Source organism: Rhamphochromis longiceps, linkage group LG20 (genome assembly GCF_057381845.1).
Source record: "Rhamphochromis longiceps isolate RC_006_pf linkage group LG20, R_longiceps_female_GT1.1, whole genome shotgun sequence".
NCBI classification, from domain to species: domain Eukaryota; kingdom Metazoa; phylum Chordata; class Actinopteri; order Cichliformes; family Cichlidae; genus Rhamphochromis; species Rhamphochromis longiceps.
In genome coordinates, this window is record NC_140576.1 from 11,086,814 (window position 1) to 11,111,134 (window position 24,321).

General features: G+C 42.9%; 2 protein-coding genes across 3 annotated transcripts; one reads left to right on the top strand and one right to left on the bottom strand.

Annotated features, from left to right (window-relative positions):
* The first annotated feature begins 6,806 nt into the window (after window positions 1-6,806).
* On the top strand, window positions 6,807-18,634 carry tmco4 (transmembrane and coiled-coil domains 4). 2 transcript variants are annotated; one of them, XM_085393790.1, is made up of 14 exons: window positions 6,807-7,063; window positions 7,752-7,902; window positions 7,994-8,168; window positions 8,358-8,385; window positions 11,466-11,595; window positions 11,976-12,073; window positions 12,251-12,394; window positions 12,538-12,657; window positions 13,973-14,137; window positions 14,262-14,398; window positions 14,710-14,806; window positions 14,889-15,006; window positions 15,233-15,350; window positions 17,774-18,634. In XM_085393790.1, the coding sequence occupies exons 1-14, from the start codon at window positions 7,021-7,023 to the stop codon at window positions 18,263-18,265; spliced, it is 2,016 nt and encodes a 671-aa protein (XP_085249916.1). In that variant the 5' UTR covers window positions 6,807-7,020; the 3' UTR covers window positions 18,266-18,634. The 2 variants fall into 2 exon arrangements, with proteins under 2 accessions (XP_085249916.1, XP_085249917.1); XM_085393791.1 differs by having other exon boundaries at window positions 7,006-7,063; window positions 14,710-14,794; window positions 17,774-18,633.
* A 338-nt stretch (window positions 18,635-18,972) lies between these two features.
* Window positions 18,973-23,653, bottom strand: htr6 (5-hydroxytryptamine (serotonin) receptor 6). Its single transcript, XM_085393792.1, has 3 exons — window positions 22,745-23,653; window positions 21,061-21,195; window positions 18,973-19,367 (listed from the first exon to the last, which is right to left on the bottom strand). Exons 1-3 carry the CDS (start codon window positions 23,651-23,653, stop codon window positions 19,011-19,013), a joined length of 1,401 nt encoding a protein of 466 aa, XP_085249918.1. The 3' UTR covers window positions 18,973-19,010.
* Between the last annotated feature and the right edge of the window lie 668 nt (window positions 23,654-24,321).

Genomic DNA, 24,321 nt, shown 5'->3' on the forward strand with positions numbered 1-24,321 from the left:
ACATTTCTGTCCATATTTCACACTGTCAAACATTGCATCAGTTGTGCAGTGCGTGACCAACTTGTGCCGAGGACACAAACTGTGTTAGTGTTTGATATTGCACTGAAATCCACAGAAATGGCCAGCTGTTTCCACCCAGCACAGCCTCATGTCAACACACTTTCTACCCCTGGCTTGATTACTGTACATTGTCAGTTTATGCGACCTTTACACAGACTTGTTTATGCTCATTTGTGCGCACCTTCATATCCTTGCAGGGGTAACGAATACAAATCTTTTAAGAGGGACAACAACAGCGGAATAAACTTGAACTTTTAGCTGAGGAAAAATAGCTGCAGAGGGAATGGGTGGGACGGGAGGAGAGGCGAATACAGTAAGATGTCATCGAGGCAATGGAAGAGTTTACAACATTTTGTTCATCACAACACTCAGAGCGGGATAACAGGAAGCCTGAAAACAATTTTTAAGCAGCTCCAGCTACTGCTCCTTTAATAGTCTCTTGTAAATTTGGCCTACAGTGATTGTGGCTACCCCTTAAAAATTTGTCAGCAGAGGATTTGGCTGCTTATAGGAATGCCACTTTTTGATGGTTAAGTAGAATTCCACAGAGTTATATTTGCCAGTGTTTTTCTCTGCCTTCTTGTCAGTCTATGGTATTTAAGGTTTGGTTCACAGCAAACTCTTATGCAGATTTCTGGAAGACGAGCAGGAATGTTGCCCTCTTCTCAGTGAAAAAAAGACTGCAAGAAAAGCCCCCATGAAACACTGATTTTGGAGAGGAATATGCGTGATGTAGTTACAGTGATGGATAAGAGGGACAAATAAAATGGATTCCAAAAGCAGAAAAATCTTGCCAGCTTGGGACTTTTCAGGCAAATGGAAACCGGTTTTGTTCCGTATAGCCCAGAAGCCTCTTTGCCTCCTGTGCAGTGGATTTTGAGAAGATAAACAAATAATAAAGCCATTAAACTAAAAATATAGACAGGAAAGTCTAAGGGATTTCCCATCAGTGGGATGTGCAGATGAGTACCCACTGCCTTCCTGAGCAACACAACCCCATCCCGTTCTGCGTCAGAACTTCTTTCCTGCCCCCACCAACCATTATCCTGTATATGTCCATAGTGGCTCGTATTTTGAGCTAATCAAAGGCCTATCCTAAAGTCTCAACTTTTACATCAAAAAGTGTCAGTCAGTGTAAAAGTGAGCCAATACTGGTTTTATAGGATCCCTCTTCTAGAAAACCTTTGCTCTTTGCAAAGTGTTCCAAGAAGCTAAGATTTAACTGTATCCAGGGAAATGCTCAATCATCTCTTTTCCCCAAACAAATACGACAAGTTACATTAAACACAAGCGACTGTCCAATTCTTTGCGTGATTTCAGAAGAATAAATCAGACTGTGTATTTAAGTTTGGACAGAAGCACCCGTGCCTGCTTACTATCTTTGAGCAAAACTGTATGCAGCCAGAGCCATCTCACTAGTTAGAACATCTGTTTTGCAGTAATCAACAGCCAGCGAGTCTCCACGCTAGTGAGGCCAACACCCACTGTATGTTTCCACACTAAAATTTCACATACGGCCTTCGGCTGTGCCAAGTTGGGTCACTGGAGTTTTGCCCTTTTACCAGGCCCAGCTCCTTTAGAGGTCGGCTCAGACAATGGTCTTACTGTGCTGAGGATTGCCAGACAGAGTTTATTTACAGATGGAAGATAAATCCACTCATTGTTTTGGCCCGGTGTTAATACAAAGTCATCACAGCGAGTTGGTTAAACTTAAGAGAACTGGCTGACAGTGTAGAGTCAAATTTTCAATTGCACCTACCAGCTGAGGTAAAAAACAAACAAACCAAAAACCCTATTATTTATGAAGAAGCTGACAGAAAGAACATTTAAAGGGTAAATTTAACAGCACAGCAGCATGTAAGAAGCCCTTAATGAGCCTGAGGTCCTTTGGAAGGGGTCTACGTCCTCAATAGAGGAACCCAGACCACAAGAGTTCTGCTTTGTTGTTATAGTTCAGCCAGTTTTTTTTTAAAAAGTCATTCCATTCACAGCTCTCTCATTCTGCATAACACAAAGGTCTTCATCCAACAGAACAGAGTGCTCAAAGAACCTTTAATGCTTACCAAAAGCAGAGAAATACTAAAGTTCCACTTATTCAGAAACCACATGAGAAAGGTCATTGGCGGTGACTCATCGATGTCAGAGTTCTCCGAGCGCTGGCTACACTCGTGCGGCCTGTGGGAAGGAGGATGGTAGGCTACAGTTGGCTGAATGTAACAGCATTTTCTCACATTCACAGGCAAACACAGCCCAGTACTGTGCTGAACTGTGTGTTTGTGCCTGTATTCACGGAATAAGTCAATCCTGTAGTTTCTTTCCTGCCTCGTCTTCTCAAATCTTTCTTTCATTCTTTCTTTTTCATTCTTCCCCAGAATATCCCTCTCCCCAACTGCTTTTAATATTGCATGCCTATCATTGTCCTTTCTCTTTTTCACAATCCCTCTTTCGGTTTGCTCTTTTGGCCACGGCAGACAGCAGCTGGATTCTCCATTCTCTCCTCCCTTTTCAGTTCCTCACCCTTTTATTGCTCCTCATCCCGCGCACTTTCTCCTCAACAGACTCACATGCCTTCTACCATTAGTAACACATTTGTATACTATACAAATGCACAAGTACACTGACAGAGATCTACACATATGTACGTACACGCACAAGATGTGGCTGAAGTCACTTTTGTGGTATGTCTGAGGGTTTAAAAGAAGAAGGGATGTGTTGTAATTACAAGTGCGTCCAGAGTGGAATCTGTTAGGGCAGGTTGAGTTGGGGGAGGACCTGGCAACCTATCAAAGGTATCAGTGAGGCAAACCAACCCCCTCCCTTACATCTCTGTTCTCTAAAGGAGTGCTCACATGAAAAGATGATGCACACAAAGGTTTATGTAATGTTCCGAAGGACATTTCGTGCTGCAGACGCTTTAAATCAAGAGTGACTGCGAGGTTGACATCTTGAAGAGCAAACGCCTCACCAGGTCGGACAAACAATCTGCAGCCCTTTAAGGACAGAAACAGGGCAGCTGTGCCAGCCAGCCCATCCCGCCTTTCCCTGCAATCACCTGTCATCCACATCCGCTGCCTCCCATGTTAAGCCTGGGCCTTTCACTACTTGGCACATACAACACATGCTCAGTTTATTTCTCTCTCTGTTATCAAATTCTTACTTCCTGCTCTTTCATCTAAAAGCACATACACACCCAACACAATGCCCCACAGGTCATAAACTCCACTCTGTCTTGGTTTCATACAACTCCCCTCGCGTGGAGCGTTGAGGTGACAGAAAGAAGAAGCCTGACATTGTCTGTTAGCGAAAACGCTGCGAAGCGGGGAGACAGGAGAGGTGTTTTGTTTGAACTTGTCTGGCTTGAGTTTTGCCTGTCTGCCTGTGTGTTTTCCAATGAGTAATCCATTGTAAGACTGAACACACATATGTACACACACAGCTCTAGTACAAGACGGAAGAGGGGTTTTAGTTCAGGTGTGATCGATTGGCGAGATACGAAGGCTGGGTTAAAGACTTTGTCTTGTTCGTGTGCAAAAAAATACCTAAAGTTCCAAGGTTGGAAAAAAAGTGTCAATATTGGCTGCTAGGCAATAATGTAAACATTAAAACTGTCAGACAAGTGTTTTGACTGGTCCTCTCTTAAGTCCAGACCACAATATATCAACAGCTACAGGATGGACGGGCATTAAATATTCACTGTACCCAGAAGATGATTCTTCTGTGATCCCCTAATGTTTCTTGCATTTACCGCTAACTGCAGATTGTTGCTTTTGAATAAAAAAACTAGCATTAGTATAAATTTCATGGGCAGATTGAATGGTGGCAAACTTAAGTTTCTATGTAAGATCAAAAATAATATATTTTCCACAACAGTCTGGGATGAATTACCAGAAAGACAAACCCCCTTTAGCCCCAGGCACACTTTTTTTTCTTACCACACATTTGAAAATGGTAGCAGGCTAACACACAAAACCACAGGCAAGACTATGTGCATGCTCAGTAGCATGTTCTTCTAAGAATCTAAGTAACTTAAAAAGATGTCAAAAAAGTTGACATATGAAATATTTCAAATAGGTTACAGCAGTGTATTTGGAAACCACAACTGTTAAAGACAAAATAAGTAGATCAAAAATATAACGCAGGGATTTGAAAATGCTCCTTTCCTTACAGCACTTGTGTGGAGACACAGGCAGATGGCAGATTTTTGAACTCCTGTGTAAAAGCACTCTGTGTGGAATATGTAGGCAGTTGCAAAAAATTTATATTTGCACATCAAGGTACTTGCCTTTGCAAGCATGACTGAGACCACACATTTGATAGATCAGAGTTAAGCCTGCCCAGCGGTAAAACAGTTAATTTTAATCCCAGCAGTGCTATAAAAAGTAGCACCGGTGCGCTGGTAACAGCAGAAATGTGTTTGCCAGGGACACTGAGGGCAGGTGTGCAAATACATAGCCTGAATTTTATGCAAGACGGCGCAGCGGTTCACCTCGTATTATCTTTTCTACCACTGCTTTTCAACACTCAAGTTTTTTCAAACTCATATCCTGGGCTTTTATTTTTCCCTGATTACAAGTTGAGACAAGCTGAAAAGGTTATGTCTGTAAGGCTGATAAGTCATCGGGGTCCTATTTAGCAACTCTTTACAGTGCCTCTAATCTGTATATTGTCTGTGATTAGCGGTGCTGTACTTGCTGTGTTTAATGTATGAATCATTATTCAAACTATTCAAGAAAGAAATTAAATAAATAAAGACATGCCACTGTATATATCATCACATCATACATAGGCTTGTGTATGATACTCTTGGGGCTGTATAAACAGGATGGCTCTGAGGGTCAGACAAATACGGCTCACATAGGTTTGGAGATTCCTCTGTGACAAGGCCCGGATATTATTATGACAAAGTACCCACACTGTACTGGCTGTTCTTTCACACAAAGACCTGGTGGGAGTGTAATCCACCTTTGCTCACATATCCTGTGTTTGCATTAGTCTTTGTTTTTGGGTTTGTTTGGTTTTTTTTGTTTTTTTTGGGGGTGGGGTGGGGGGGGGGGGGGTATACAGTACAAGTGGAGGAGCTGATGACACAGACGGGAAAGGAGTGAGAAGGCAAACACGCAAACACAAGATATACGAGAGAACATCAGCCATAACACAGACCACAGAGTGCATATACAAGGTCTGGGTAAAATACACGTGTAATAAACATTTTGGGACGAGGTCAGAGAGACCTCTTAGAAGAGTATTTCAAAAGTGGATCCACTAAACCGAGCTATTTCAGCTTTGTGTTCAGAGGAACACAGTTATAAAAACAGAAATAAAAAGTAAGAAAGTAAAAAAATGAAAAAGAATGAGGGGAAAACAAAGCTCGTGAACCAAATGTTGCACATTAGACAAATGTTCCCAGGCCTTCCACTAGGAAGAATAAGATATACACTGAAAGACAAACGGTTGTTTGAAAAGGTTCAGGGACCTTTTTCTGAACCTTGTAGAAGATGTGCATTCATCCGGAGGTCACTTGGAACAGCTGTTTCTAGGGAAGCATGCAGTTTTTGTTTTGTATAAATTGACTGGAGGCTATGTTATGCTGTGTTAATCTGAACATTTTACTTTAATACTTCATTTATCATGTGCCTTGGCCTTCCTTTCCCCCAAAAGACTTGCGTTTGAAGTATATATATATATGTATATTTACATATGAGCCTATCCATACAAGCAGGGTCACCAGTCTGTTGAATAGAGATCTGCTGAATAGCCAGAGAGAAGCACACAGATACAGGGGGAGCATGCAACTCACAGCCAGATGGTGGATTCAAACTCAGGACCTGCTCTCTCTACTTCTCTGAGGCATCAGCGTTAACCACCATGCTGCCACCCCTCCCCTTTTTTAAACTAAAATTTGTAATATTATATATATATATATATATATATAATGCACAATATAGTAATTAAAATTTTTATCTATAATCATTTATTTACTAAACCACATTATACTGTAATGAACTAATCTAGCATCCTATACTACATTCACTATATACTTAAGCATACTGCTGTGAAAGTGTCTGTTCTTTTCTCTTTATGCTTTTAACACTGATCAAATCCATTTATTTACAACACTGCACTGAATAATGTAATTCTCTGTTTCACATCTGGCCATGGGCCACATCTGATCAAGTGATTACAATGCGCTTCTTTGACAATGTCCTTGGCAGACAGCCCTCTTTCTCATACACTGTCAGTCTACATCTGAGGATAAGCATCACTGGAGGCAGTCAAACTGTCATAAATGGACCTTGGATCATGTTGGTACATATATGTGAACAACATGCTCTTCAAATTTTGAAAAACTTCACAATGATCAATTTGAAGAAAAAACAAAACAAAACAAACATTAGCAGGGTTATGAACCAGAAAAAGGTTGTGTTGGAAAATAAATGCTACACTCACACCTACTGGTCAGAATTATATAACACCAGTGTGTCACAAGCAGGGCTTTATCGGTATTTCTCCTCTCCTTGTATGGAGCAGGAGTTTTTGTAAAACGAGCGCACTAACTGCTCAGTCCTGATCCAAACTTTAGAAAAAATAATTATATTTAATCAGTGTCTCGAAAATCACTTCCAAACGAATACAACAGGTGAACATACCACGGACCTTCCTCAGAGTACGTGGAAGTTACGTCACTTAAAAGTTGAAAAACAAATGATACCTTCACTTACCGTCGTACATGTTAAAGTTGGACTTTTGACAGCCACGGGTGCGACTCAAAAACAGTTTTTATAGTAATACAGAAAATCGAATTTTAGAAGCGATTCTATTATTTGATTGTTATAACGACATACATACTTGGTTTTATCAAGTAAGTTGACCACATTTTAGATCGCGTTTGTCTTGCGCATTTCACATCAGACACGTCAATGCAACAAAAGTTCAGTCTGCGGAGTTGTGATATCAATAACCATGGAGGAAAAACAGAGCAGAACGGAAGCCAACATTGCACCAGGTACCGCATAAAATGAGTTTTCTATATTCGCTGGTGCCATAGTAGTAATTGTAAGTAGTAAGTAATAGGAGTGGTAATGTTGTGAAAAGTTCCCAGTAAACCGTTAGCTAGTTGACCGGAGAAGAAGCCACTAACAGCCAGCTGTTTAGCAGCTAAATTTTTGTGTTGCTAAAATTTATTGGTTTAAGTTACATGCATATTATATATGGTAAAAGCGAGATTAAAGTGTTGAAATAAATAAATAAGTGGATCACATTTGAATAGCCCCAGTACGCTGAATTCGGGTCAGTTCATCAGAGAGCTAGTGAGAGGCACAAAGTTAGACATGTACTTAGTTCAGCATGGCACATGGAACAAACTGCATTCAAAGCTCGGACAGTCTACGACTGATTTTTTCTTATGTCATTAAAGTTATCCCGTAAAAGGTGACATTAGCCCGCATTTAAACTACTGAGGTCTTGTGGTAAATTCGGCATGTAGGTAAATGCACCATACAGCATTTATAATAAACTAACGTCTACATTATTATGGCATTATTACAGCTTGTCACTTGACCCACATGTATGAATACATTACTGCAAGTTTATTGATTCCTAGTGTGACACGTGTATTTGGCTTCTAGTTGAATCTAAATAAATTCAGTTCTTGCGTTATAGTTAATCATTAAGCTTTGACCATATCATCTCAGACCCAGGGGGAGCAGGAACAACACGAGATGGCCCATGTGACCAAAGCCCTGAGAGAATAATCGGCAGACGGTTTTCTGAACAGAGCCGGTTTGCTTATGCTGCTCTTTGTGGTGTCTCCTTGGGCCAGTTGTTTCCTGGATCTGAAAATAGGTAACCATGAAAGGATGAGCCATGAAATTTCCTCATGGCAATATCAGTGTTGGCCTTGTGCTGAGTAGCGCCTGCTTCTTCTATTTTTCAGCGTATTTAGGGAGCAGTACCTACAGGCCTTAGTCCACTGGTTGGATCTGGATGAGTCGGTGATGCCAGTTATGGGAGCCTTCCTGTCAGGTTTAGGCTTCGAGGGCTCTGACACCTTCCTCTCCACCCTGCAGGGCGAACCTCTGCTGGCAGCAGGGACCACCCCCATCACGCAGGTGTTTGTCACTCTTACAGAGGATAAATGACCCTGAACTACAAATCTCCTTGTAGTTTGGTGATACTGGGGTCACAACAGTGCACAGCAATGGATCTTTTTGCTTGTTTTTGATAGCTGAAAATATATTGCATTGTATTTATCTTTGCAAACCCTCTTATCCCTAACCAGCTTTGGTTTTCTGTTACAGGATCTGGTGTCTTTTTCTGTCAAAGATGGTAAGAGGCATTTAAGAATAAACCAGGGATTTTCATACTTTAAGGCTAAGATAAGATAAGATAAGATAACCTTTATTAGTCCCACACGTGGGAAATTTGTTTTGTCACAGCAGGAAGTGGACAGTGCAAAAGTTATGACGCAAAAATTAGAATACAATAAGAATAAATACAGTACACAGCTGTACAGAATAGAATAAAATAATATACTATATACAGTAGAATAAAATAGAATAAAAATATACAATAAGATAAAAATAGAATACGAATGCTATATACAACTGAGTAAAAATACAACGATGCCAGAAAAGATTATTGCACTTAGTGTTATTTCACATGTGTGGATGTGTGTGTTTGTTCAGTTAAAGTCTTTGTTGTGGAGTCTGACAGCAGTGGGGAGGAAAGACCTGCGAAATCTCTCCGTCCCACACTGTGGGTGCCGCAGTCTCCCACTGAAGGAGCTGCTCAGTGCTGTCACAGTCTGCTGCATGGGGTGGGAGACGTTGTCCAACAGGGATGACAGCTTAGCCGCCATTCTCCTGTCACTCACCACCTCCACTGGGTCCAGAGGGCATCCTAGAACAGAGCTGGCCCTTCGGATCACCCTGTTCAGTCTCTTCCTGTCCCCAGCAGAGATGCTGCCGCCCCAGCAGACCACACCATAAAAGATAGCAGAAGCCACCACAGAGTCATAGAAGGTCTTCAGGAGTGGGCCCTCCACCCCAAACGACCTGAGTCTCCGCAGCAGGTACAGCCTGCTCTGCCCTTTCCTGTAGAGGGCGTCTGAGTTATGAGTCCAGTCCAGTCTGTTGTTCAGATGAACACCAAGGTACCTGTGGCTGTCCACAGCCTCAATGTCCATACCCTGGATGTTCAGTGGTTGCAGTGGAGAATGCTTGTGCCTGCGGAAGTCTACCACCAGCTCCTTGGTTTTACTGGCGTTGATCTGGAGGTAGTTCAGCTGGCACCAGTCCACAAAGTCTTGAGTCAGTCCTCTGTACTCCTTGTCGTCCCCATCAGTGATGAGGCCGACTATTGCAGAGTCATCAGAGAACTTCTGCAGGAAGCACTGGGTGGAATTGTGGGAGAAGTCTGCAGTGTAGATGGTGAAGAGGAACGGAGCCAGAACCGTTCCCTGTGGGGCCCCCGTACTGCAGACGACCCTGTCCGACACACAGCCCTGAGTCCTCACATACTGTGGTCGGTCGGTGAGGTAGTCCAAAATCCAGGTAGTGAGGTGATGGTCCACTCCAGAGTTCTCCAGCTTGTCCTTCAGAACCGAGGGAAGAATAGTGTTGAAGGCACTGGAGAAATCAAAGAACATGATTCTCACAGTGCTTCCAGCGGTCTCCAGGTGAGCGAGGGAACGATGTAGGAGGTGAATGACGGCATCATCCGCGCCAATGCCAGGCTGGTAGGCAAACTGAAGTGGGTCCAGTGATGAGCTTGTTAGGCGCCGAAGCTGAGCCAGGACCAACCGCTCCAGGGTCTTCATCAGGTGGGATGTCAGAGCCACCGGCCTGTAGCTGTTGAGGTCCTTGGGGCGTGAAGTCTTTGGCACTGGTACAACACAGGAGGTTTTCCAGAGCTGTGGGACTCTTCCCAACCTCAGGCTCAGGTTGAAGAGGTGCTCCATCACCCCACACAGTTGGTCCGCGCAGGACCTGACGACCCTCGAGCTGATGCCATCTGGGCCCGCTGCCTTCTTGCCATTAATCCTCCTCAGTTCCCTCCTAACCTGGGTGGTTGAGAGAGACAGGCTGGAGCCTTGTGTTGAGTGTGTATTGGATGCTGTTGTTGGGGGTGGGGGGGAGTGAGCAGGGTGAATAGAGGAGGTGTGAAGTGTCTGAGGTGTCAGAGGTGGAACAGCAGCAGTGGGGGTGGGTGAGTCTGCAGCCGATGTTGCAGACTGTCTCATGGTTGAATCAAATCTGTTGAAGAAATGATTCAGTTCATTTGCCCATCTCACATCCCTCCCAGGCAGAGAGTTCTGCTGTTTGTGGCCTGAGATGGTTCTGAGGCCTCTCCAGACTTCACCAACGTTGTTTTGCTGAAGCTGGTTCTCCATCTTCTGCCTGTAGCTGTCCTTCCCATTCCTTATCAGTCCCCTCAACTCTCTCTGCACCCTTTTCAACTCCTCTTTGTCTTTGGATTTGAAGGCCCTCCTCTTCTGCTTGAGGACAGCTTTAATTTCTGGGGTAATCCAAGGTTTGTTGTTGGAGAAACACCGTACAGTCCTGGTAGGTACAGTGTTATCCACACAGAAGTTTATATAGTCAGTAATGCATGTAGTAAGGCTGTCGATGTCCTCTCCATGGTCGTCACAGATCACCTCCCACACAGTCGACTCAAAACAGTCCTTAAGAGCCTCCTCGCTCTCCTCTGACCATCTCTGCACTGTGCGGGTGGCTGGTGGCACCCTGCGCACTAAGGGCTCATACACAGGGACAAGGTGCACCAGGTTGTGGTCAGATTTGCCCAGTGGAGGGAGAGGTGATGAACTGTATGCCTCTTCAGCATTGGCATACAGTAAGTCCAGTGTTTTATTGTCTCTGGTTGAGCAGGTCACATACTGGGTGAAGGTGGGCAGTGTGGAGTCCAAAGAGGCATGATTGAAGTCCCCTGATATTATGAGAAGGGCTCTCGGAGATTGTGTTTGCAGTCTGCTGACCACTGAGTGGAGAGTGTCACAGGCTGCATCCGCGTTGGCCGAGGGGGGGACATACGCTGTTATTGCGATAACATGCGAGAATTCCCGGGGCAGATAGTACGGACGCATGCTAACGGCTAACAGCTCAATGTCTCTGCTGCAGAGTTGTTCTTTCACAGTGATGTGCCCAGGGTTACACCATCTGTCGTTCACAAAAACTGCCAGTCCCCCTCCTTTCCTCTTACCGCTCTCTCTCGTCCTGTCCGCTCGCAGCATCTGAAATCACTCCAAATTAAAAGAAAACATCATTATACATATGTGTATACATACATATATATTAAAAGGCCTGTTGTCATCAAGAAACAGCCAGATGAAAACTTTAACAGTTGTTGTAAATTCAATTTTAACAATTTTAACATTTTTTGGTACTCAGGCGAGTATGATGCCAGGGCAAGGGTTCTCATCCGTCACATCAGCTGTCTGCTGCGAGTCTCTCCACAGGAGCTGGAGGAGTTTGAAGAAACACTAGGAGAGAGGCTGAGGGAAGGGGGAGAGGAGAGCGAGTAGGTTATGGCTTGGATGGTGGGATGAAAGGATGAATGATACATTTACGTGTCTGAGTTCATCGTTTAGAGTACAAATGATAAGGCATTTCATTCTGTTATAAACCTATTTAATGTTAGTTCATTTAAGATACTTCATGATAAAATGATTTTGCTTTGCTCATTTGGCCAACTGTCTTGTGTGCCAGACTGTTAAAAATCACACAACGGCTGCACATGACAGTCACACTTGTAGTCAGAATGACAGCATGAAGATAAACAATCAGCTAATTGTGTTCAAGATGTCAACTTAAATGGGCCAGAAGAGGCATGTGACGTTATTTGTTTTTACAGCAAGTAGATGTTTCACCACATAAGGATGATCTGTCCTTTTCAATTAGAGAGGAGTCCTCACGGCGGCGGAAGAAAGAAAGAGGGCGAAAGCTACGGCGTTACCTCCTGATTGGACTTGCCACTTTGGGTGGAGGAACAGTGATCGGTGATTATTCTTGCTTCAGAATTTCAAAGTCTCCTGAATCAAATGATAATCAGCTGATAATTAAATCAACAAAAACAAAAGAGAAATTATCAGAATTCTCGAGCTGACAGATAGTGGCTTTGACTAGCTTTTGTATTCTGTACTGACTGATTTATTTATTTTTTTTGCCTTTGCCAGGTGTGACAGGTGGGCTGGCAGCCCCTCTGGTGGCAGCAGGTGCAGGTGCTGTGCTGGGGGCTGGAGGTGCTGCTGCTCTGGGCTCGGTCACTGGCATTGCAATTATGGCCTCTCTGTTCGGAGCAGCAGGGGCTGGACTGACAGGTAAAAGCACTGATGACTGTGCTGATACTAATTATTAGTTATTAGAATTTGAGCGTAATTTGATAAGACCTGCTTTTTTTTAATTGTCCAAAAGGCAACAGAATTGTATCACATTTTAAAGGATTAATCCATTTTCTCTCCAGGCTATAAGATGAAGAAGTGTGTTGGGGCGATAGAAGAATTTGAATTCCTGCCATTGAATTCTGGGAAGCATCTTCATGTGACCATTGCAGTGACAGGCTGGCTCTGTAGTGGTAAATACAGTAAGTATTGCTTCTGCTGTCTCGCCACAACCGCCTCCAGTTTCCAGTAATTAGGTGTGGGCAGTTGAAAAATCTATCCATGCATCCATCCAGTTAATTAACCGTTCACCCAGTTTGGGCTCCTGGAGGTGGTTGGGGTGAACCCTGTCCTAGCTGTCATAGAGCAAAATGCATGGGTCTGCCCTGGATTGTGATTGGAGTACAGTCTCTGCGCTCACCACCATAGTGTTCCAGTCCAGAAGCACCGTATGGGATCTCCATACAACATTTTATAGCCCAGTCAAACAACCACAAAATCCAGAGCTCTCATACATCCTCATACATCAAGGACTTGTTTACCTCAATGACCCATTGATGGATTTGTCATCTTCAAAGTCTGCTTCCTCTATGGAAGACATGACAGTGGGATTGAGGGGATCCACAAAGTATCCCTTTTATCGCCCGACTGTGTCATCAGTTGATGTCAGCAGGACTCTATCCCCACTTTACACAGTGTTAGTAGAGCACTGCTCTCCACTCCTGAGTCATACAGTGACAGTTTGCCAGATTCACCTCAAGGCTGACCATTAGTTTTGTTCTATATCCTCGCTGTGAACTTTTTTCATAAAATTTTAAATATGTAAATACGAACATAATTGAATGCATTTTTTGTGTTAACCTTTATACGTGATAAACAATGTACACATAATTTGTTCTATAACTGAAGCAAATGCTGTAATTTGACTGTGCTGTGACCTTTGAACAGTTAATCCTGCATAGTTTGTTTTCAGAGCACTGCATAAATCTAGTAGAATCAGTGCCAGGGCCAAATGCACAGAGGGGTAAAGAAACAGATTAACAAGCACGTTAGTCAAAGACATTCGCTACGATCTTTTTGCTGATAAACAAGCGGATGTGGTCAACCCTAGTAAAGTTCTGTACATAATGTTCTGAATCTACTCTAGCAGAGATTATACAAACAAGCCACTTATGATGTGTTTTTACATAAAACAATGCAGCTGTATTCCTGCAGCTCCATTCCATCACTAATACGTACGCTCTTTTACTCAATTTAGAACCACCTACACATAAAATGCTACTTTCGCTTGCTCCCTTATTCACAAGGGGTCGCCACAGCGGTGAGGTCTGCATGTTTGATTTGGCTGATTTTTTTTTTTACACCGCATGGCCTCCCTGACGCAACCCCAAAGGAATTTGTGAACCACCTACACGTAAAAAACAGCTAACAAAAATAAAAGAACAAATTTAAAAAATACTTCAAATACAAGTGCAGCTTAGTTGATCAACCACAATAAACACGACTGCTGTGTTCCAGATTCGTTCCAGGCCCCGTGGTGCAGTTTGGGCGAGTGTGGGGAACAGTACTGCCTAGTGTGGGAGTCACGCTTCCTCAGGGATCTGGGCTCAGCCATGACGTCTCTCTTGGATGGGCTGGTCAGCATGGTGGCTCAGGAAGCCCTAAAGTACACTGTGCTGTCAGGTAGGACCGCTGTGCAAGAAGCTCTTGTTGGTGTTATCTGATGTGAGCTGATGGGATGTGAGTAACCTTTGGAACCAGTAGTCATCCTTTACAGTTTCGACTGCTTTCTAACAATTCCCATCAGGGATTGTGACGGCGTTGACGTGGCCTGCGTCTTTGCTGGCAGCAGCCAGCGTCATCGACAACCCCTGGTGTGTTTGTCTGAACCGTTCCGCCGAGGTGGGGAAACACCTGGCACAGGTTTTGAGAAGCCGACAGCAGGTAGCCTTTTATTTGGTATCTTTGTTAATACAATCTTATCGCCACATCACTTCTCACCTTTCATCTGCTCGATGCAGTAGAATTTCAAAGCCTTAGAAGAAAGAAGGCTGTATGGCATGCAGCAACATGTGTGCGCTTCACCTGTGGTGCCTGTGTACACACTGTTCACCGGATTACATTAACCAGGATGACTCTGTTATTCGCTACATTCATTGCTTCTCTAAATTGTTTTTCTTTACTATGAATATGCCTGTGTTCACTAAACAGCAGGAAAATTAAAGCTACTCACCATTCCTTTCATGTGTTTGAAGGGGAAGCGGCCCGTCAGCCTCATAGGTTTCAGTCTTGGAGCTCGAGTTATCTATTACTGCCTGCAGGAGCTCGCCAGTGACCGAGGTGCAATTAGAGGTTGATGATGGATACATTTCTACTTTGTATCCCGCATTTTTCAGACTCTAAAAATTCATCTGTGTTGTTTTTGAATCCTCAGGTAGTGAAGGAGTAGTGGAGGATGTGGTCCTCCTGGGGGCCCCAGTAGATGGATCTGAGAAGGCCTGGGAGAGAATGGCAAGAGTAGTAGCTGGAAAAATAGTAAACGGATACTCCAGGTAAGGAAGAGTTCTTTCCTGATTTAGAAATCCAGAAATGAAACCTTTTTTTTAACAGTAATGCTTGCAGATGCTTTATGCTTTTGTTGTAGTAATTATTTAGCCAGTAGGTGAGCTGAGTCCATTTATGTTCCTCATGCAACTTTGCAAACGACTGTCACAGCAGCAAGATGTATTTTTCAATGACTGCATGAATAAAGGACTCTCTGATCTACATACCTATCAGAGGGGACTGGCTCCTGGGATTCTTGTACCGAAGTTCAGCTGCACAGCTGTCTGTTGCTGGCCTGCACCCAATCAACATCCAGGATCAGCGCATAATCAATGTGGATCTTTCCTCAGTGGTGAGTCAGAGCCTGTGTTTGAAATCTGATGAAGTACACCTTGGTAAATTAAAACACGGCTGAAGGTAAAGGAACTGGAATTTTAAAGTATTCAAAGAGTAACAAAAACCACATGCAGTGCATTGTCTCAAATTTGGTCTGTTAGGGGGTCAATTTATGTTTTTGAAATAATAGAAGCAGCACCTGAATAATTCATGAGAGGGAAATGAAGTAGCTCATTCCTACATGAGAAGAAATTCAGACAAAAGATCTGTAGCTACTCTTCCATATTCATGCATGACATTTCAAAAGGAACATTGACTTTTGATTTCATACCACATAACCATCACATCAGGTAGCTGTGCGTTTCCAGATTTGCTTTTGCACAGCCCTAATCCACAGCTTATATAAGTTTTGTCACATCAAACACAACACTGACATATTTTCACCCTGTAAAGTTGTTATACAAAACACTTGCTATTTACACATCAAGCAGATACAGAGTGAGCGTGAGTGTCGTCTCCTTTGACTCCTGAGGGAACCATCTGGATGTTTAAGCGCAAAGCAAATACACCGCAGCGATCACCTGGGGACTGTTCAGGAAAACAGGTTCACTGGAAACTCTGGGTTTCCTGCTCCTGAAAGAAGGCTAAATTAAACTCCATGTGTGCTCCTGGAGTTTGAAGCTTTAGACACACACAGGATACCGATCAATAGATCAAACTTCAGTAAATGTAGTCTTTAAATTTAAAAACAACATCTCAATATTCACATCAAATGCAGACATCTCTTCTACTACTAATAACCAAATTGATTATTCCTGGGTCTGACTCTGTCGTATCTTTTTGATTTCCATCTTGAGCTGCTGTTATCAGAGTAACAGCTGAATGATTATGTTTAAAACTTCATAATTTCAAGTCTGATAAACAATGGCTTAGTGGATGACATGCTTTTTTAAAATTTTAAATAAATGTCATGGTCTGCACTGGCATACAATTGTATTTCTGGCCCTACTGGAATAACATGGAGGCTCTGCTTTTTATTTACCAGTTGCCATGGTGACTCTTGCTCGCTGAGGTCCATTGTTGATCAGGGTGAACACGGTCAGATTTAATTGAAAAGTTTCCCCTCTCAGATATAATGACCTCAGTGTTCAGGGTTAGAGTCAAGAGTTTTCAGCCTGTTAAACCTGCTATACACCCCAGCTAGTCGCTAACTGTCTTCTGCTGTTATCCACATTGGAGTACTAGTACCATTAAGGGTACTTTGGAGTACAGCAGAAGGTAAGGTTTCTTCATTGTCAATATAAAAATATGCATCAGTAATGGATCATTTCTAAAATAACTGGACGCAGCAACTGTTGTAAGCTCTCAGCTTAAGTATCCAGTGACATCACGAATCAGGATTTTTGTTCAAAACATGGCAGCAGTGTTTCTGCAAACACAAAGAAAGCAGCGATCCTTGTGTGACCCCTTTACTCTCTAATAACTGATCTGAGGAAGGTAAGGGAAACACTGTGCCTCATTTTATTACTGCAATTTAAAAAAACATATTTTTTACTAGATTTAAAAGCTCATGGTGTCGTGGTTTACACAACTGACTAACAAGCAAAAGATCTCCAGTTTAATCCCAGGAGAGACACAAATCCTGTTGGGGTTTTATCAGGAAAAGCACCTGGTGTTAAAATGTCTGCCAAATCCAGATCATGTGGAGTTAACCACTGTGGCTTGTCAGTTAGTACTTGGCTGAAAACAATAAATAAAGAGCTTACATTAGTGGAAAAGAAACCTGAGAACCAGTGTGCACTATGTATGACTGAGCTATTGGGTCTGAAACCAAAATAATAAGTTAAAAGGGGTCTTTTAGGAGTAGGGATTAAAGGAATAAACAGAGCAAAACTGTTACAGACAGGTATTTGAGACGATGGATCACTGCAACTTTACATCTTACTTCTGGAAGAAACATTTATTTAATACTTAATACAAAAATTGAAGGTTTTCCAATAAGATTTAGGTTTCTGTAAGTGAGGCAGCAATATTAAATACTGTTTTATTAGCATATTAAAAGAAAGAGTTGTTTTGTTTAAATATAGCTGAAATTTATGAAAAACAAGGCCCCCGCTGGTCTGTTTCACATCACAGCAATGATTTTCTACTAACATTCAAGTCAACACAACTACTCATCATCTGTAGTAGCTCCAAGTAAAGCATTAGAGGTTTCACATGTTACTCGAGTAAAGGTTTAAACCACAGCAGTAAAAAGATACCTGACATGTCTGAAGCACCATACAGCACATACCCGGTCATGTAATGAGGAGAACAGGATAAATGAATCGTACAAAATAACACATTAGTGCCTAAATGTTTCTTTAAAAGAACAAAAAATAGGTAGTATACGAATGAGGTTTTAATCATGGATAATAGCACTGTATTCCTGCCTCCTAGGTTAAAGGTCACTTGGACTACATGCGTCAGATGGACACCATCTTGGTAGCAGTAGGAGTTCCCACTAAAGAAGTGCCGGGAACCTCTTTTGCAATTCCTCAATATGTAACAGTGGCAAAGGGGACGGTGGACATCGCTGGCCAAACCACCAATGAGCGACAAGCGGCCGAGACACAAAACCACACTGAGAAGCCTGAGACGCAACAAAGCAGAGATGCCAAAGAGTTGGCAGAGACGGAGGAGACTGCTGACGGTTGGGATATCCCTGATATTTCAGATCTGCTGGACTCATTAAACGATACAGAATCAGACAGCAAAATGTCACCGCAGAAAAATTCACCTCGTATTTCAGATGAGAAGGCTCCTAATAACATCACAGCCACTGATGTGAATGTCCGGTGTGACGGTGTAGACAAGGACGACCGGGATAATGAACACATATCATGGAGCTGGGATGACACACATTGGACTACAGAGAACTCGCACAAGTGAAGGCGGCCAAACTTGTAAAGAGCATGTTACTGGACCGGCTGCTTCCTTGTAAACTCTTCTCAAGTTTGTTTGTTTGGATTTTTGTTTTTTTGTTTTTTGTTATTGGAGAAAATATTCATTCCATTCTCAACAAAGTGACACGAAAGAGACTGCACAAGAATCGACACACACACATACGGCAGCTTCTAGTGAAAATCCCCCAAATGAAGTGTTTTGTTTGACTGCTTAAACACGGGTTTAGATGTATTGATTGAATGATAATTTTGGTTATTGTAGATAACTTTTTTTTTTATAAAAATGTAAATATCGTCATAATTTATTTTACAAATGTGCTATGAGCATTAAAAAGCAGTCATGTTTTGTGTGTTTCCGGTTGAAATAGTTTCTGTTTGCTTGGTTTGGGATATTATATATAGTGTGATTCCATATAGATAGCAGTGATTCCACAAATATGTCTTCTCTATGAGGCTTTTTTCCTGTCCTGTTCTATAAGACTCTCACAGTAGTGATTCACAGCTTACTATAGAATTGCATTCTCCACTGGCACTGACAATTGGAAATATTGTTGACCCTGACACTGGCTGAGAGCGAGTAGACCTAACAGAATGTGAGCATAAAATAAATAGATTCTTTTTCAATGTCTCTTCAGCCCAAGCCTCACAGTGAATAAGTCAGATTGTTACCAGCTGTCGCGCTTTTCCACTGTAAACCCTGATATACCCTATAAGCTATCTTTAAGTACTATTCAGTCCAAAGTGTCAACCTGGTTGGGGAGAAGGAGAGGCAACTCAAGCCCAGCGTGCTCGGCATCCAGCAGATTGACAGCATCAGTGGCGGTGGCGGGCGGGTGCGTGGGGTCAGAAGCCAGAGGTGAGGGTGGGTTGCTGGCAATGTTGGGCTCTCCCGAGTTACGCAGAGAGAGCGAGAGCGCCGGTGAGGGTCTTCGGGGCGACCGCGAAGAACAGCAGGGCAACAGCTTCCCCAGAGCTCGCTTGAAGTCTCTCATGAACAGCGGGTAGATGATGGGGTTGATCGTACTGTTGCAGTAGCCCAGCCAGGTTATGGCGTCAAAGAGCGCAAGGGGGACGCACTCACACACTGCCTGGATGAGGATGGTGACAAGGCAATCCAGGCGTTAGGGTTTAACAACTTAATGTAAGAGAAAAAGTTTAATACAAAAACACATAAAACATAAATGGAGAAAATGAATAACAGCTATTAGATGACACAAATATGCACTGCCACATGCTGCAACTAGTGCAAAATTGTACTCATAAAAGATTGATTTAGTTGTTAAATGCACCAGTACTGCCAGATTGTACCTAAATATAAGAAAGAATTAGTAAAACATTAGGAAAAAACTAATCTCTTAAAGTAAATGTGTTTTCATATCATGCACAGATGTGTGCACAGACACAGATAATAATGCATCAACAAACATTACAATGTAACACAAAGCCAAGGAAGTAGAAGACTATAAACAACGGGCAATGAATGAAAGAACATGCTTGTGTATTAGCTTTATTACATTATAACATCTATTGAATGTTTATTAGTTTAATAAGCACATTTTTTTGCCAAGTTGTATATTTTTATTGACCTAATTTACAGCCCACATTTATTTGTTTATTATGAAATTGTTGAAATAAAATGAATTAAAATTACATTTACATAGAAAATTAATAATACATGCGCACACATACACGGGTGTATTGCACATACATTTTTCAATAGATGTAATTAATTCAATTAATTGACATTTTTAAAATCGACTCAATGTCATGCGTTTTACCCTAAAAACACTCTGTATGTGTGCAGCCCTAGATGTATGATTTATTTACTTTGAGAAGTCGGTACATAGATGCATCGTTTTTTTTCTCTGTCTGGCTGTTAAGAAAACTGATCTTGAAAATAACCAGTAGGTTTGGGGAGCGACAGTGAAGAAGGGGACAGCTGTTAGAGGAGAGCTTCCAATACTATCAAGATGAGGCAGGGAGGCGGTGGGAATGGGACAGAAATGGGGGGAGTTCGTTTCACACACCACATTGAGTGCGAAAAAGAAAGGAGAGCGCAGGCACAGTCAAGTCTCTGTGTTATGCAGGGGAGAAGTGAGAGGGCACAGATGGGAAATCAAAATGACTGGATCACTGAAAGCTTGAAAAAAACAGGACAAGTGTCATTACCAATTTAGATTAAGCTGTTTTCTGACATTCGTTTACTCTCGGCGAGGTTTTTCGGGGTCCTCCTTGTTTGTTTGCTGAGTAATAAGTGTGTATATTCATTCAGTCTAATCAGATCGAAATCACTTTGAAAAGAGTACCAATTATAAATGGTACTTTTGTAGGCTGTTTTCGAGGCTTTAGGAATGAGTCAGCCACACAAAGCTGAAATGCCAATCTATTTCCTCGTTAGATCGCCTGGCAAGGCTGTGACGCCAAGGCTGGCCAACACAAAAATAGATCAGTATCCAAGTGTTTTTTTCTCTCTTTTTTTCTTCTTTTTTTCATGTATTTCACACTCTTTTCGTGCCCACCATGTTTATAAAATTGTGAGAGTACCTCTGAATCACTGAGATAGATGCACTGAGTCTTAATAAAGACTAAGATGCTCAGGGATGTTGCATATATATCTGAAGCCAACGTGGATTGAATGAAATTATTTTTCTTTTCTAGCTCATCTGATCACAAACTATTTAATAATTCCTTTACATATGTTTATGTAGCAGATGCATTTTTTTCCTCTATGACATCTCTGTGTCATTAGTGATGGAGACAGCCTCCGGTACTCCTACTGACCTCTGCCATGTTGGTGATGAAGAAAGGCAGCCAAGCACTGAAGAAGAGTCCCAAGAGGACTCCCAGAGTCAGACTGGCCTTGAGTGCCCTCCGACCCTGCCTGTGAGCCAGGCGACGCTCGCTGTTCACTGACGGCTGTGGACAGGTGGGTATAATACAGATCCTTAATCTCAACAAGCACTGATATCATGTAAATCCTCTTTGGCATTAGTTATTCAAATCCATTTTGGCTCCCTTTGCAGTTTGTCCAAAAGTCTTGAGCCACATCTCATATTTAAAAATACTTTGGCATAAAAACTGTCAATATGTGCTCCAATTTATTGAAAAGTGCAAACATGCAAGAAAATAATTTAAAATGCAAACTTCTGATTACTTTGAAAGTCAGTATTTGGCATGACCATCTTTATTCTTCAACACAGCTGAGCTTTCTAAGCCAAGTTTTCTCCAGGCTTCTTGAAGGACAATCAAAGTTCTACTTTAGCTGTTGCTGTCCTTTCTCTCTAGATCATCCCACACTGCTGCAGTAATGTTGAGGTTCGGGCTCTGGGGAGGCCAATCCATGACTGGTAGTGTTCCATTGTGTGTTTTTCTATCCAGGCATGCTTTTACTGCATTGGTAGTGTGTTTGGGATCATTGTCATGCTGTCATGCATGGTGAAACAAAATCTGACAACACTTTTCTATGTTCATTATTCCATCCGTGTTGACAAAGTATCCCAAACCAAGTATAAAATGCAGTACCAAACCATGACAGAGCCTCCAGCTTTCTCTGGACTCATCACTCCATTACATCTGTTGCTACTGATGCAAGTCGCTTAACAAACAAAATTACATTCCTAAAAATGGTAAGGCACAAAAAATGGACTGTAAATGAGCGAAAAAGGAAGCAATGAGAAAAACTTTGAAAGTCCTTCAGAAAGTCTAAAGAAAGTCTGGCTCCTTGGAAGCAAATTATAAAGAAATAAGTGCTGGCTCAAGACTTTTGCACACCATTGTATTTGTTTGATTAGTGGTTTTGCTTGAGTTCTTCCTTTTTGTCAAATCAAAATAATTTTCAGAGTTTGCGGAAACATATTTATTCACTTCATCTTAAGAATACTGTATACTGTACTGTCATTTCAGTCATTATAAACAGAGACTGTGTAGTTAAATATCACCGAGCTCCTCAGAGGTTTGCATCCAAGAGCTGGAACAAGCTGATACATGATATGGAGGATACAGTGAAGATGCTGATTTTAAAGGCTTGATGCCTTGCTCCTTTCACCTGAGTCGCTAAAGAGCAAACTTGTTTTCAGTTCATTTACTATCTGCAGAATTATTTTTAACACTGTGTACTTCCTCTCTTCTTTTTCACAGTTTTAATTTCATAAAAGACATAGCCAGTAAAAATCGAATAAAATAAGGACACGTTTGAGCTGCATTCCTACCATTGATTTGAATCCTGCTCTTTAAATGTTCACATTCAAGGACACTTTCCACCTCTTAGCAACAGTCTTTAACATCACCACAATGTCCTTACTATGCCGAGAGAGTTTCATGTCAATAGATTCATAGGTAAGGCTTTAGGCTTATCCTTTTCATCCATTCATCCTTTTCTGTGCTTTTTGTTATTATTTGGTCGGCAGCAATACACTGACAGCCTTCGCTCTGTTACATTTAACTGTTTGGTGTCTCTTTTTCTTACCGGCATGTTTTGTGACACAGGAGGCTCCAAATGGCTGCAGTCATCTCCGTCCTGCTGAGCTTGCCCTGCTGCAATGCCCGGCGAAGGAGGCCGGGAGGGTTCTCCGAGAGAAGGGTGCGGGTGAGGCGGGTGGCTCAGCGCCGCCACCCTCTTCGCCTGCCTGCGTGCCACCAGAAGGATCCGGCAGTAGGTGAAACAAATGGCACTGGAGGGCAGAAAGAAGGTGAGCACAGATGCCACCAGAGCAAAGGGCAGGGTCACCCGCAGACGACACTGGAAAGAAAGGCCACCTGAAGGTGACAGCTGAAAGTAGGATTCTGGGTACAGTTTGTCAGAGTAGGAGCTGATGTTCCCAGTGCTGACCCCAAGAACAGATGAGTGTCCGCTCCTGTGGCCCAAGCTGTGCCATTTCATCTGAATGGGCAGGAAGGAAGCCAACGCTGCTAGCCCCCAAGCAGCCCCTACAAGGATTAACGCCCGAGGCGGGGTCATCCTCTGCTTATAGCGCAGGGGCGAGATGATGAAGAGGTAGCGGTCCAGGCTGATCAAGCACAGGTTCAGGATGGACGCGCTGCAGCACATCACATCAAAGCAAAGCCAAACCGGGCAAAACGCAGGCCACAGCACCCAGGCCCCGCACAGAACGTTGAGCATAGCTGGGGGCATGACCACCAATGCCACCATTAGATCGGAGAAGAACAGAGACACCAGGAAGCAGTTTGAGGTGCAGCGCAGAGAGCGATGGGCAAACACCAACGCAATTAGCAACATGTTGCCACAGATGGTCATTAGGATGATGATGGTCAGCATAAAAGCTAACAACCAAGGGCCGCTGCCGGTGATGTTCCAGGCGCTGGTGGAGCTGCCGTTGTAGCTCCCTAAGGTCCCAGACAAGTGAGAGTCAGCCATGGCACCTGCTGGCAGAAGTCAGTGAACGAGCTCTTCAGGTAGCACTAGATGTTACAGACCTTAACCAGTTCTCCTTTGCAGCAAAAGCTCACATTTCAGGGACATCGTTGAATGGAAAGCCACTGAGGTCTTGTGCTGAGAAATCAGGGTTAACTGAACTGTTCTCCATGGATAAAAATCTCCATCCAGAAATACATCCAGGTGTCCTGGACTTACTTCCACACCCACCAATATAGTGATCCAAATCCCCAGCACAGTTTCACTCATCTCTCCATCCTGGCCAGTGTCCCTGTCTCATCCACAGCTAAGAGCCAGAATGAGCCGTTCGATAGCTGACAAGAGGGTTTCGAAGCAGCATGTCACAATGATGACAGGCTCTGGAGGAGGGCACAAAAACAGAAAAGCCTTGAATCGGCATATGAGAGCAGGCTCACTGAAGATGAAGAGAACAAGGATCAATGCTCAAAATTATACCTCACCTCACAGAAGTGGATCTGTCTCTCGCAAGTCCTTTGCTGTGCCTTGCTGAGCTCTGCTGCCTTACACAAGTCCGTTTTATTCTGGGAAACACAGCAAGGCAGCAAAAAGCAACAGAAAATTGTGCAGCAGTCATTTGTAAGCACCGCTCTGTTCGCGAGTGCTCTACAGGTATCACGGCCATGTAACGC

Excerpts from the sequence above, each read along its gene's own strand:
- tmco4 (XM_085393790.1), top strand. The coding sequence starts at position 7,021 with ATGGAGGAAAAACAGAGCAGAACGGAAGCCAACATTGCACCAG. Across the intron at positions 11,596-11,975 it reads GAAGGGGGAGAGGAGAGCGA|AGAGGAGTCCTCACGGCGGC; the intron begins GTAGGTTATGGC and ends CTTTTCAATTAG. Across the intron at positions 12,074-12,250 it reads GGGTGGAGGAACAGTGATCG|GTGTGACAGGTGGGCTGGCA; the intron begins GTGATTATTCTT and ends TGCCTTTGCCAG.
- htr6 (XM_085393792.1), bottom strand. The coding sequence starts at position 23,653 with ATGGCTGACTCTCACTTGTCTGGGACCTTAGGGAGCTACAACGGCAGC. Across the intron at positions 21,196-22,744 it reads CTGTGTCACAAAACATGCCG|CCGTCAGTGAACAGCGAGCG; the intron begins GTAAGAAAAAGA and ends ACCTGTCCACAG. Across the intron at positions 19,368-21,060 it reads TCATCACCAACATGGCAGAG|GCAGTGTGTGAGTGCGTCCC; the intron begins GTCAGTAGGAGT and ends ATCCTCATCCAG.